At 38.8% G+C, this 14,460-nt stretch overlaps 1 protein-coding gene and 1 long non-coding RNA gene across 8 annotated transcripts in view; both read right to left on the minus strand.

Moving 5' to 3' along the window:
• Positions 1 to 14,460, minus strand: part of DZIP3 (DAZ interacting zinc finger protein 3) — a 125,507-nt gene that overhangs the window by 86,911 nt on the left and 24,136 nt on the right. For all 7 annotated transcript variants that reach the window (XM_081572258.1, XM_081572254.1, XM_081572256.1 and 4 more), the window contains 3 exons: positions 8,120 to 8,236; positions 2,809 to 2,889; positions 1,428 to 1,552 (listed from right to left, as the gene is read on the minus strand). In XM_081572258.1, the coding sequence (XP_081428384.1) occupies positions 1,428 to 1,552; positions 2,809 to 2,889; positions 8,120 to 8,236 (323 nt within the window). The remainder of the gene's footprint in view (positions 1 to 1,427; positions 1,553 to 2,808; positions 2,890 to 8,119; positions 8,237 to 14,460) is intronic.
• On the minus strand, positions 4,450 to 6,132 carry LOC145539027 (uncharacterized). Its single transcript, XR_014077520.1, has 2 exons — positions 5,887 to 6,132; positions 4,450 to 5,747 (listed from the first exon to the last, which is right to left on the minus strand). It is a non-coding gene; the product is annotated as an uncharacterized LOC145539027 (long non-coding RNA).

The raw sequence follows: 14,460 nt of genomic DNA on the forward strand, positions 1-14,460 counted from the left end.
ACTGTCAGTTACATGAGGAAAGAAACTGTTTTGTAAACCATTTTACCCCTAACACCTAGAGCAGTCTCTAATATATAATAAATGCTTAGAAATAAAGGAAAGTTATGACCAACTCAGATAGCATATTAAAAAGCAGAGACATTACTTTGTCAACAAAGGTCTCTCTAGTCAAGGCTATGGTTTTTCCAGTAATCATGTATGGATGTGAGAGTTGGACTATGAAGAAAGCTGAGTGCCGAAGAATTGATGCTTTTAAACTGTGGTGTTGGAGAAGACTCTTGAGAGTCCCTTGGACTGCAAGGAGATACAACCAGTCTAACCTAAAGGAGATCAGTCCTGGGTGTTCATTGGAAGGACTGATGTTGAAGCTGAAACTCCAGTACTTTGGCCACCTCATGCGAAGAGCTGACTCATTGGAAAAGACCCTGATGCTGGGAAGGATTGGGGGCAGGAGGAGAAGGGAACGACGCAGGATGAGATGGCTGGATGGCATCACCGACTCAATGGACATGAGTTTGGGTAAACTCCGGAAGTTGGTGATGGACAGGGAGGCCTGGCGGGCTGCGATTCATGGGGTAGCAAAGAGTTGGACATGACTGAGCAACTGAACTGAACTGAACTGAACAAATGGCTAAGGATATACATATTGGAGGGCTTCCTTGTTGGCTCAGTGGTAAAGAATCTGCCTGTCCAGAAGGAGATTCATGTTCAATCCCTCATTCGGGAAGATCCCCTGGAGAAGGAAATGGCAACCCACTGTAGTATTTTTGCCTGGGAAATCCCATGGACAGAGGAGCCTGGCAGGCTACAGTCCATGGGGTTCCAAAAGAATTGGATATGACTTAGTGACTAAACAACATACATACGGGAAGTGAACAGAGAGCCCATGTACATTCCTCTGTACCTAACCGTGTAATACCCAATACTCCTGTACTCAGAACTGGGACTCTTTCAATGTGTTTATAAGCTCATTTATAACTTAAACAGCCATTCCAAGTGGTAATAATATTAATAAATATAATTACTAATTATTTATTAATAATAGTATTTTTGTGTCCTGAGCACTGTGTTAATTACCTTATGAGGTGGGCACTGTTATTACTTCCAAAGATTAGGCTTAGCAACATTAAATTTTCTAGGTTCGTATATCAGGTAAGTGGTATAAAATGTATTTGAACCGGCCTATCAGACTCCAAAGCATCTGTTCCTAATGCCTATGCTATACCACCTTTTATTGACATAGCTTGTTAGATTTGATATTTAATATTCTCAAGTACATTAATGAAATGATCTACAGAATCAGTGACAAAGAAAAGAATCAATAGAGCACAAATGTCATGATCCCTGGTATATTGGGAAAATTTTATTCCCATTACATAATGCTGAAAGTTAACAGGCAAGAACTACCCATTAATTACAATTCTTACCTCTTCTGAGCACATCGAAGCAAACCACGGCCAAAATAAACTAATGACATAAAGTTTTCACAAATTTCATTTTCTTGGATCACCATCTTCATCACTAGAAATTTATTCTCAGCTTCTATATAATCCTGTAGTAACAAAAAACTAGGTTTCGCTGATGTAAAAATTATTTTTTCCTTTTACAGTAAACAATTATTTGCCAAACTAGAGAAGATAGAGCAGCTTTAATACTGATTCAGTCATTTGGTCATTTATTCACATCTCTATTTGTAGAATCTCTACATATGATCCCATAAAAAATGTACTCAGTGCTTAATAAAACAGTTACAAAAGAACTTAAGATCTTTAAGTGTTTCAAAGTGAAACATTAATATAATAATCTTTATGTCTAAAACTGACAAATATTACTAGCAAAAGTAAGGGCTCTTCTAATGACTATGGGAACATAATTCTTCCTAATTTTTTTTTTCTAATTGGAGCACAAATCTTTCTAATTTTTAAAATAGGAAATAAGTGACTTTTTGACCACACATATAGTCTCTTTTGGGGAAGGATCATCTTGATTATAAGCAATATAGGTATAGAAGTAAAAGTCAGAATCAGTTCTAATAAATGTTTCAGTTACTATTATTAAAATAGGCACAATAGCCCCAATCTCCCTGAGGGAAAAAAAGTGCTGCCTGGCCTCATTTTAAAACATCGTCTGGCACAACACACTAAACAATAATTAGCATTATGTGAAATTATTTAAACTGGAAATGTTTTCAGTTTGGTGCTTATAAATTTTACTTCACCTAATTAACAAGCTAGACTTATTTATGAAACCAAGAAGAGAGTATAAATTTAATACAAAAAGTAAAAGAGATATCAAGGGTGAAATTGAGAAATCATAACAAATAAGCAAAAGAAAACGTTACATTTGTAAGGACCCTTAGAAATCATCCAGTTAACTCCTAGATTTTTCCAGTTAACTCCTAGATTTTTCCTTTTGCATTTCACTTTATTTGATGAAGAACTGAGGTCAAATTCGTATTTTATGTAAGAGGGTAAGATAAAAACCAGAGAGATTAAACTACACTACTACACTAGAAAATGGATTAAAATGTATAAATAAAACAAACTAAACAAAATTTTCTGTTTTATACAAATGGTAAGTATTTCAAGGCTATACGCTTACATTAAGTTTATCTTATCAATATTTTTAGTGTCACAATATTAGTCTCTGGCAGAATTACTCTATATCTTAAATACACGACAGAAAAGTCATGGGACGGTTTCAGTTTTTAGAGAATTTTTTAAAAAATCAACATTTTAACTTACTAAAATGACGTCAAAGTATGTGAAAAGATTTATTTGTAACGGACAAATAACACATGCTACATACCTCTTTCTTTCCTCTTTCAGTGAGTGCTACTCCATACAAAAACAGTAATGTCAGGTAATAACCAATATTAATCTGATGTGCCTAAAAAGATAAAATATACCTTAGTTGATTATTTAGACTATGCTACTTCTCAGTATAGAAAGCTTAATTAAATGCCCTAGGCCTATTTAATAACTATTAAAAGGAGCTAAATTATCATTTTATTATAAATAATCTAATAATTACTACAGAATTCATTTTAGATGTATTTAATAATTAGACCCAGAAGACAGTTAATAATCGCAAAATAAAACATTAGAGTTTGAGCAAAGAAAATAAAAGCAAATGCCATCAATATTTATTATACTAAAACTTTCCAAAAAATTCTAATTCTCCATTTTTCTCACTGTATTTTAGGTGTAGGAACACTCTGTTGTTGTTGTTGTTATGTTAGTTGCTCAGTTGTGTCCAACTTTTTGCAACCCCTGGACTGTAGCCCACCAGGCTCCTCTGTCCATGGATTCTCCAGGCAAGAATACTGGAATGAGTTGCCATTTCCTTTTCCAGGGGATTTTCCTGACCCAGGGATTGAACCCATGCCTCCTGCATTCAGTTCAGTTCAGTTGCTCAGTCGTGTCTGACTCTTTGCAACCCCAAGAATTGCAGCACGCCAGGCCTCCCTGTCCATCACCAACTCTCGGAATTTGGCCTTGGAGTATAGAATGAAGCAGGGCAAAGGCTAATAGAGTTTTGCCAAGAGAACGCACTGGTCATAGCAAACACCCTCTTCTAACAACACAAGAGATGACTCTACACATGGACATCACCAGATGGTCAACATTGAAATCAGATTGATTATATATTCTTTGCAGCCTCCTTCATTACAGGCAGGTTTTCTACCATCTGAGCCACCAGGGAAGCCCCTAGAAACACTTTAGGTAACAATAAATACTCAAGTATCTACCATCCAGCTTAAAAAGCACAAGGATCTCTTATCAAAGTCTTTCACTCTTCATGGGTGGTTTTGTTGTAACAGTATAAACAAAGTTTATCACTTATTTAATGAAAAATTGAAACACAAATATTTCCTGCATGTACTCCTTCAGAGGACCTTCCCAACCCAGAGCTCAAACCCGCATCTTTTATGTCTCCTGCATTGACAGGTAGGTTCTTTACCACTAGAGCCATCTGGAATGCCCTTATTTAAAAACAGCCTATGCCAAATTAGAGACAGAGAACAGACTGGGGATTAGCAAGAGTGAGGATGGTAAAAAGTGTATGTGACTGTAAAGGGGCAGCAAAAGATTTTCATGGTGATGATATAGTTCTTTTATCATGATTGCAGTGGTGGTTACAAACATATACACTTGTGACAAAATGGCAGAGACCTATACACACCTGTACATAAAAACCTTATCGTATCTGGCCTGAGAATTTTATCCTTTGAAAGGCCTGCTTCCAATCTGACCCTTGGCTGGTGTCTGGAAATCTGGATTTTAAGAGTGTTCCCATTGTTCTCCAACAGGGGTAGCTCACTGTTCTTAGACTGTTTGTGCCAAAGATGCAATTTATGCTGAACATCAGGAAGTTTCTTCTGTGAGTCTGGAATTTTGTTACATTTTAGACAGAGGATGCCTACATGACCAACCCCCAATAAAAATCTTTTTATTCATTTATTTATTTTTGGCTGTGCTGGGTCTTCATTGCTGTGCGAGACCTTTCTCTAGTAGTGGCAAGTAGAGATGCTATTCTTCACCGTGGTTGGCCACTTTTTTTTTTTTAATTGGAGGATAATTGCTTTACAGTGCTGTGCTGGCCTCTGCAAGCTTCTTACTGTGGTGGGTTCTCTTGTTTCGGAGCACACGATCTAGGCTCAAAGACTTGAGTAGTTGCAGCACATGGGTTCAGTAGTTGCAGCTCGAGGCCTCTAGAAAGCAGGCTCAGTAGTTGTGCCGCTTAGAGCTTAGTTCCTCCACAGTATGTGGAATCTTCCTGGACCAGGGATCAAACCCATGTCCCCAGCATTGGCAGGCAGATTCTTATTCACTGTAACACCAGGCAAGTCCCCCAGTAAAAATCTTAACCAGTGATTCTCTAATGGACTTTCCTGGGCAAAAATACCACACACACACATTGCTGCATTTTTGTCGCAAAGGAGGGAAAGAGGGAATGTACTGTGTGACCCTTCATGGGAGGGAAAATACGTAAGGATGCCTGAAGATGGATTCCTCTAGGCTCTGCCTGTGTGTTAACCCTTATGATCTGGGCATATCTTTACTATGTCATTGTAATAAATCTCAGTATGAGTACATTATATACTGAATCTCTTGAGTCCTTTTGAACATGAGGGTCTTAGAGACCCCTGACACAACACACCTGACATAACACCCACTGTACCATTGTCAACGTTCTGGTTTTGATAATATATTGTTGTTATGTAGATATAACTATTGGGGGAAATTGCATGAAGGGTACAGCAAGACCTCTCTGTACTTTTGTATTGTAAAAAATTGTATTTTTGTAATTTCTCTACATCTAAAATTATCTTGAAATTAAAAAACAAATTATCTATGGAGAAAAACAGTGCTCATTCTGTTCATAAGCTTTATATTGACTAGAGTATAACCATATCTTTTGTCATACTGACTTTTTTCACTGAGATTTCCCCTTTACTAAAAACAAGATTTTTTTCAGGCACATAAGGATGATAAGCACCTATAGAATACAAGGTGCTTTCTTTTTATACTGATCTAACTATATTCTCTCACCTAGCCCACTTCTCATGGCCAACAGTATATATTTATAATTGGCTGGACACGACTGAGCGACTTCACTTCACTTCCCTTTCATGCACTGGAGAAGGAAAGGGCAACCCACTCCAGTATTCTTGCCTGGAGAATCCCAGGGACGGCCGAGTCTGGTGGGCGGCCGTCTATGGGGTCGCACAGAGTCGGACACGACTGAAGCGACTTAGCAGCAGCAGCAGTTCAGTTTCAGGAGAAGGCAATGGCACCCCACTCCAGTACTCTTGCCTGGAGAATCCCATGGATGGAGGAGCCTGGTAGGCTACAGTCCATGTGGTCGCACAGAGTCGGACACGACTGAAGCGACTTAGCAGCAGCAGCAGTTCAGTTTCAAATTGATTTCAGTGGAAATATGCATGTATGTTTATTGTCAATGGGCCAAGTAGGGTTATAAATAAATTCCCCTGAAACATCTAATTGGCTTCCATCTTAAACTTCCTGTCTCTGCAGAGACTCTGAAGCCAAGACTATGTGGGTTTGTATCTTAACTCCACTACTTACTAATCTATTAATTAAGCAAATTATTTAATCTCCATGCCCCAGTTTCTAATCTGTAAAATGAGAGAAATAAGATGGGCTGCCTGTGAAAAGTAAATGAGCTAATCTGTACAAAGTGCTTAGAATGGTGTTTGTTAAATAGCAAACATTAACAGGTGTGAGCTATTATTTTGTAACTTTTAAAAAACCAGCTTCATAAATAATACAATACATCCTTTGGCTCATACAATTCTAAACAAAAAAAGCATCTGAGAACAAGATGAGATGTAGAAGTGTGGGAACGCTATAATTAGAAGTAGAATATAAAGATGCAAATGGTCTAATCAAATGCCCTGCCCTTTGCTTCCTACCTTCCCCCCATTAACGGAGATCATCTCAGGTAATAGGACTAAGTGGATATAAAGATGTTACCCCAGCAGTTCCCCCCCAACCCCTGCACCTGACTGCCACTTCCTAAAAGGGTGATTCACCTCTCCTTGGAGGCCTTGAGGATCAGAGAGCCATCTGGATACACTTGTATGCTGCTCTAATCAAGACAATTTTGATTCTGCTCAAAAGTGCCACCAAAAGAGGAAATTTTTCCATTAGCAGTAAGACTCATCTTTGAAGTAATGCCTAAATAGAGAAGGCTAAGCAATCAGCATCTGTTAATGCTGATTTTACAAAGATTTATTTAACTGCTTAGCAACCTGGTCACTGGGAGAAACAGCAGGTCTGCAGTGTCCCAGAAGTTCTTGGGATTACAGGTTGAAGCAAACTCCCTTTTCCTTGTTCCCTCTTTTGACTCCATCTAGAATTCCTCTAGGGTAGTATACATCACCTCTTAGAACCTGTCCTGAAAGTCCTAAAAAAAAGATCATTTTTCCATCTCTGTGTTCAGTTCAGTTCAGTCGCTCAGTCGTGTCCGACTCTTTGAGACCCCAAGACTTGCAGCACGCCAGGCCTCTCTGTCCATCACCAATTCCTGGAGTCTACCCAAACCCATGTCCATTGAGTCGGTGATGCCATCCAACCATCTCATCCTCTGTCATCCCCTTCTCCTCCTGCCCTCAATCCTACCCAGCATTAGGGTCTTTTCCAATGAGTCAACTCTTCGCATGAGGTGGCCAAAGTATTGGCGTTTCAGCTTCAACATCAGTCCTTCCAATGAACACCCAGGATTGACCTCTGTGTACACCATTATAATATGGGAGTGGTGTCTTAGGCTACTTTGTTTGAGGTCTGGGTAGTCTTTTCTTGAAGATAACTCTAATCCATCTTCTACATGTATGCAAAACTTAGCTTACTTTACTGACCCAATTATTCAAAGAAGTGCCTTTTCCTTTTATGTCCTGTTCTATTGGTTTTTATTTTTGAAGCAATGTTTACGTTTCCTCAGATTTTTCTCTATTTCTAAAGTATCACCTGACCTCGAATGTATGTCTTGTCAATTGTATCTCACATGATTACACAGATAACAGAAGTTTCAATCTTTACAAATACAGAAATATCAGTAAAATTACATACAGAAAGGATAAACAAAAGGTCCTACTGTATAGTACAAGGAATTGTATTCAACATCCTGAGATAAATCATAATGGAAAAAGAGTATAAAAAAATGTATATATAACCAAATCATTTTGCTGTACAACAGAAATTAACACACTGTAAAATAAGTATACTTCAATTAAAGAAAGAAATATCAGTAAAAAGAGGAGATGTCTATTAATCAGGAGGAAAGGAAGAAGTAGTTTTTGAAGTTCCTAACTCTTCATGTCTAACGGGGAAAGCCCATTTATACTAGTTCAAGATTCTCTATTTAAGATGAACAATTTTATGGTGGGAAAGGAAACTAGAATAGGCTCATTAAAGAGATGTGGTCATAAGGAAGTATAAGACAAATGCAAGAAATCAATTTATGTGCATTTCTAGAGGTATGTAAGGAAAATACAAATTGGCCTACACCTTAAAATAGGCATACACTGGATGTTCTCTCATTGAAAAATGTTATCCAAGTCCACTATTTCAAACTTCCAAAAGAAAACACTTACAGTATAATTAGTAGCTTGAATGTTCCTAAGTGCTGCTTCTAGCCGTGTTATTAAGAAACGTAAGGTCAAAGCAGGAACAATTTCCTCCTCATTCTGGCTATTGGCTGCAACTTCTCTCTGAAAAATAATTTGGTCAAAAATTTCCTTAAGTTACAACAAATATCAACATTTATTTTTATTAAACAAATAATATACACTCATCATAGAAAATCTAAAGAATAAAGAGGCCTTAAAAAAATCCACACAACCTAGATAAAACTGTTCTTATATTTGCTTGTTTTTAAGTAATTTGACAAATCTTCTTTATAACTACTTCTTCAAAATACTAAATACCAACTTTGCAAAAGAATTGGTAATGTCCACTCCTACTTCAGAGGAATGTCATAATCCCACTTCCTTGTGATACCTTCTGTTCTCTAACGCAGCTAAAAACTTCTTTCTAGCCCTGAAACTCTAGTAAGCAGGAAGGTTGGCTTTAAAAATACCAACACCAGGGCAAACCATCTTATGCTGTCATCTAATTGAAACCAAGTTAATATATAACTTATTATGTACCACAGTTTGTTACTTACATGGATGAAATAAAGGAAGACCTATGTCTTATCTTTGTGTCCATTCCCCAATGCCTTGCACCCCAAAGTGCTTGGCTTAAATTACATTCTTTGTTTAATGATATACTACTTTAATCTATACTCTAACTCGGTTTCCAGTTTCCAACACTCTCCTGTTCTTCTCCTAGGCTAACTAGATACTTTACTTCAGTCTCCATTAACATTCAATTTTCTCTATCAAAACACATTCCCTAGATAAAGTAATATAGCATCATCTTTTTAAATAGTGTCTACACATTGACAGTTTCCAGATTTATGTTTTGAGCTCAGAACTATCATCTGAATTTCAGACTCATCTATCCAACCATATACTCAAGAATATCTCTTGAATCTGAAAAGGTATATAAAAATATAACACTGAAGCTCTACCTTTGCCAAACAGTTTAGGTAGTTTCAGAGCAATACTCTCAATCAGAACTTTAAAAAGCTGGATAAAGTACAATTTTTTTGTTTTTTGTTTTTGAAAGCAATGGACTACCAAGGCACTAAAATCTATGGGGCCAACATGCAAGAGAGGAGGAAGGCCCAGAGACAAGAGTCTGATTTTGCAGCCACTTTTTTTCTTAATGCAACTGCTGTATTCAGTTGTGGCTTAGAGGTTGAAATGCTAGGCAAAGCTTTCAGCAAAGTTGTGGAGCTGGGAGGGAAATTGGGAGTGTATGACGTACCAAGGAACAGGGTCCCTGGTAAATACATTATTCTTTTGGTTAGAATCCTGAAGAAATTTACCCTTAGAGTAAAAGTGTCTATTTTGGTTCCAGTTGGAAGCAGACCCTAACACAAAGATATGAATCAAAGTAGTTTATTTGAGAGGTGCAAAGAACAATGGTAATGGAGTGGAGAAGGGAATCAGGGAAGAGAAAGCAGGCTTTAAATTAACAGGTGTGTTATTAGGCTAGTTACCACAGTGGCTGACTAGGGTTAATACAACAGAAAATCATTGAAAAATTCAGCCTCAGTGTTATTCAACTTAAGGAGAAAGAGTACTGGGATTTTTTATAGGCCCCTACAGGGCCTAGGCCGGGCCGGGGCCTGGGGGCCGGGGGCAGCGGCTGACAGGGGCTAGGCCGGGCCGGGGGCTGGGGGCTGGGGGCCAGTGGCGGCGAGAGGAATTACCCAAGGCCCAGGGTAACAGAAACCCAAGTAAGACGGTAAGTGTTGCGAGAGGGCATTAGCGGGCAGACACACTGAAACTAGAATTACTGAAAACTAGCTAATCTGATCCACAGACCACGGCCTTGTCTATCTCAATGAAACTAAGCCATGCCGTGTGGGGCCACCCAAGACAGATGGGTCATGGTGGAGAGGTCTGACAGATTGTGGTCCACTGGAGAAGGGCATGGCAAACCACTTCAGTATTCTTGCCTTGAGAACCCCATGAACAGTATGAAAAGGCAAAAAGACAGGACACTGAAAGATGAACTCCCCAGGTCAGTAGGTGCCCAATATAATAATGGAGATCAGTGGAGAAATAACTCTAGAAAGAATGATGGGATGGAGCCAAAGCAAAAACGATACCCAACTGTGGATGTAACTAGTGATAGACGCAAAGTCCGATGCTGTAAAGAGCAATATTGCATAGGAACCTGGAATGTTAGGTCCATGAATCGAGGCAAATTGGAAGTGGTCAAACAGGAGATGGCAAGAGTGAACGTCAACATTCTAGGAATCAGCGAACTAAGATGGACTGGAATGGGTGAATTTAACTCAGATGACCATTATATCTACTACTGTGGGCAAGAATCCCTTAGAAGAAATGGAGTAGCCATCATGGTCAACAAAAGAGTCCAAAATGCAGTACTTGGATGCAATCTCAAAAATGATAGAATGATCTCTGTTCGTTTCCAAGGCAAACAATTCAATATCACGGTAATCCAAGTCTATGCCCCAACCAGTAATGCCGAAGAAGCTGAAGTTGAACGATTCTATGAAGACCTACAAGACCTTTTAGAACTAACACCCAAAAAAGATGTCCTTTTCATTATAGGGGACTGGAATGCAAAAGTAGGAAGTCAAGAAACACCTGGCGTAACAGGCAAGTTTGGCCTTGGAGTACAGAATGAAGCAGGGCAAAGGCTAATAGAGTTTTGCCACAAGAACGCACTGGTAATAGCAAACACCCTATTCCAACAACACAAGAGAAGACTCTACATGTGGACATCACCAGATGGTCAACACCGAAATCAGATTGACTATATTCTTTGCAGCCAAAGATGGAAAAGCTCTATACAGTCAGCAAAAACAAGACTGGGAGCAGGCTGTGACTCAGATCATGAACTGCTTATTGCCAAATTCAGACTTAAATTGAAGAAAGTAGGGAAAACCACCAGACCATTCAGGTATGACCTAGATCAAATCCCTTATGAGTATACAGTGGAAGTGACAAATAGATTTAAGGGACTAGACCTGATAGACAGAGTGCCTGATGAACTATGGACAGAGGTTCGTGATATTGTACAGGAGACAGGGATCAAGAAAATCCCCATGGAAAAGAAATGCAAAAAAACAAAATGGCTGTCTGAGGAGGCCTTACAGATAGCTTGGAAGAGAATAGAAGCAAAAAGCAAAGGAGAAAAGGAAAGATATTCCCATCTCAATGCAGAGTTCCAAAGAATAGCAAGGAGAGATAAGAAAGCCTTCCTCAGCGATCAGTGCAAACAAATAGAGGAGAACAACAGATTGGGAAAGACTAGAGATCTCTTCAAGAAAATTAGAGATACCAAAGGAACATTTCATGCAAAGATAGGCTCGATAAAGGACAGAAATGGTATGGACCTAACAGAAGCAGAAGATATTAAGAAGAGGTGGCAAGAATACACAAAAGAACTGTACAAAAAAGATCTTCACGACCCAGATAATCACGATGGTGTGATCACTCACCTAGAGCCAGATATCCTGGAATGTGAAGTCAAGTGGGCCTTAGAAAGCATCACTACAAACAAAGTTAGTGGAGGTGATGGAATTCCAGTTGAGCTATTTCAAATCCTCAAAGGTGATGCTGTGAAAGTGCTGCACTCAATATGCCAGCAAATTTGGAAAACTCAGCAGTGGCCACAGGACTGGAAGAGTTCAGTCTTCGTTCCAATCCCAAAGAAAGGCAATGCCAAAGAATGCTCAAACTACCACACAATTGCACTCATCTCACATGCTAGTAAAGTAATGCTCGAAATTCTCCAAGCCAGGCTTCAGCAATACATGAACCGTGAACTTCCAGATGTTCAAGCTGGTTTTAGAAAAGGCAGAGGAACCAGAGATCAAATTGCCAATATCCGCTGGATCATTGAAAAAGCAAGAGAGTTCCACAAAAACATCTATTTCTGCTTTATTGACTATGCCAAAGCCTTTGACTGTGTGGATCACAGTAAACTGTGGAAAATTCTGAAAGAGATGGGAATACCAGACCATCTGACCTGTCTCTTGAGAAACCTGTATGCAGGTCAGGAAGCAACAGTTAGAACTGGACATGGAACAACAGACTCGTTCCAAAGAGGAAAAGGAATACGTCAAGGCTGTATATTGTCACCCTGCTTATTTAACTTATATGCAGAGTACATCATGAGAAATGCTGGGCTGGAAGAAACACAAGCTGGAATCAAGATTGCCGGGAGAAATATCAATAACCTCAGATATGCGGATGACACCACCCTTATGGCAGAAAGTGAAGAAGAACTAAAGATCCTCTTGATGAAGGTGAAAGAGGAGAGTGAAAAAGTTGGCTTAAAGCTCAACGTTCAGAAAACTAAGATCATGGCATCTGGTCCCATCGCTTCATGGGAAATAGATGGGCAAACAGTGGAAACAGTGTCAGACTATTTTTTTGGGCTCCAAAATCACTGCTGATGGTGATTGCAGCCATGAAATTAAAAGACGCTTACTCCTTGGAAGGAAAGTTATGGCCAACCTAGATAGCATATTTAAAAGCAGAGATATTACTTTGCCAACAAAGGTCCGTCTAGTCAAGGCTATGGTTTTTCCAGTGGTCATGTATGGATGTGAGAGTTGGACGGTGAAGAAAGCTGTCCGCCGCAGAATTGATGCTTTTGAGCTGTGGTGTTGGAGAAGACTCTTGAGAGTCCCTTGGACTGCAAGATCCAATCAATCCATCCTAAAAGAGATCAATCGTGGGTGTTCATTGGAAGGTCTGATGTTGAAGCTGAAACTCCAATACTTTGGGCACCTCATGCGAAGGGTTGACTCATTGGAAAAGACCCTAGTGCTGGGTAGGATTAGTGGCAGGAGGAGAAGGGGACGACAGAGGATGAGATGGTTGGATGGCATCACTGACTCGATGGACATGGATTTGGGTAGACTCCGGGAGTTGGTGATGGACAGAGAGGCCTGGCGTGCTGCAATTCATGGGGTCGCAAACAGTCGGACACGACTGAGCGACTGAACTGAATTCCCAAGGCTTATTGATAGTGTGCTTTCTGAGGTCAGGCAGAGTACTAATTCCTTGAGATCTCTAAAATTCCGTGAGAATTATTGCTTTCTGCAGTTCCAGGTTGCACAGTGGTAAAGAATATTTTTGCCAATGCAGGAGACTCAGGAGACGTGGGTTCAATCTCTGGGTTGGGTAGATTCTAGGAAATGACAACCTGCTCACAATATTCTTGCCTGGAAAATCCCATAGACAGAGAAGATTGCTGGGCTACAGTCCATGGGATTGCAAAGAGCTGGACATGACTGAGTGACTGAGCACGCATGCATGCAGTTTAAGAAAAAAAAAAAAAGCCTGAAACATAGAGATGTAGATATTGAAAATTAGCAACTGTCCAGAGTATACCGAAATGATTCAAGGGGCCAAGCAATATGGGCAGAGCACTGACAGTATCTGCTACAAAGGGTAAGCCACAAACAGACACTTCACAGAACAGAAGTGAAACTTGGAATCAACTCAATCCCTAGCTGAACTAAGTGATCTGTAAGAAAAGCACAAATAAACATTACTAAGAAAGATTCTGTCTTGTTTTTCTAATTCTTCTCAAAAGAAGGTTGCCTGAAACCAACCCAGGCAGCCATTGTAAGTAGCAGAATTCTGTATTATCCTTTAGATGACTATGGAATTTAAAAATAGTTTTATTGAGTTATATAAACATATTTCAGGTGTACAACACAATGAGTTGACATTTTTCTTATGACATCCTCATAAAATGATGACTGCAATAACACCAGTTACCATTCATCATTACACAAACTTGTTATAATATTATTGACTATATTCCTTAGGTGTATATTATATCCCCTTGACTTAATTATCTTACAGCTATAAATTTGTATCTCTTAATCCCCTTTAGACAAAATAGATGACTATGGAATTTGTATTGAAGCTTTCATGTTCATTTATTTATGAGTTTGGTTATTTTTGCCTTTTTTCTTAACATTCTTAGCAGGCATTTGTTTTATTCTATTTCATTAGATTTGGCTATCTTTATTCTTTTTTTAAACTCTGCTTTTAATTTGCTGTTCTTTCTTTAAACTCTTGAATTTTGTTTAGATGACTGGTATTCAACCTTGCTTCTTTTTCTACTATATGCATTTCAAGCTACAAGTAATCCTTGCAGTACAGCTTTTATCTAATAACACAAATTATGACACGTTTTTCATATATTTTAGTTCCAAAATGTATCTAATGTCCAATGTGCTGTCTTCCTTGACCCCTAGATTAACTAGATTAGAGGTATATATCTTAATTTAGGAACAATGATTTTCTAGTTTGTATATCTGTAACTA

The sequence above is a fragment of the Giraffa tippelskirchi genome, chromosome 2, assembly GCF_054371585.1.
Source record: "Giraffa tippelskirchi isolate mGirTip1 chromosome 2, T2T-mGirTip1v1.2.pri, whole genome shotgun sequence".
Taxonomy (NCBI): Eukaryota; Metazoa; Chordata; class Mammalia; order Artiodactyla; family Giraffidae; genus Giraffa; species Giraffa tippelskirchi.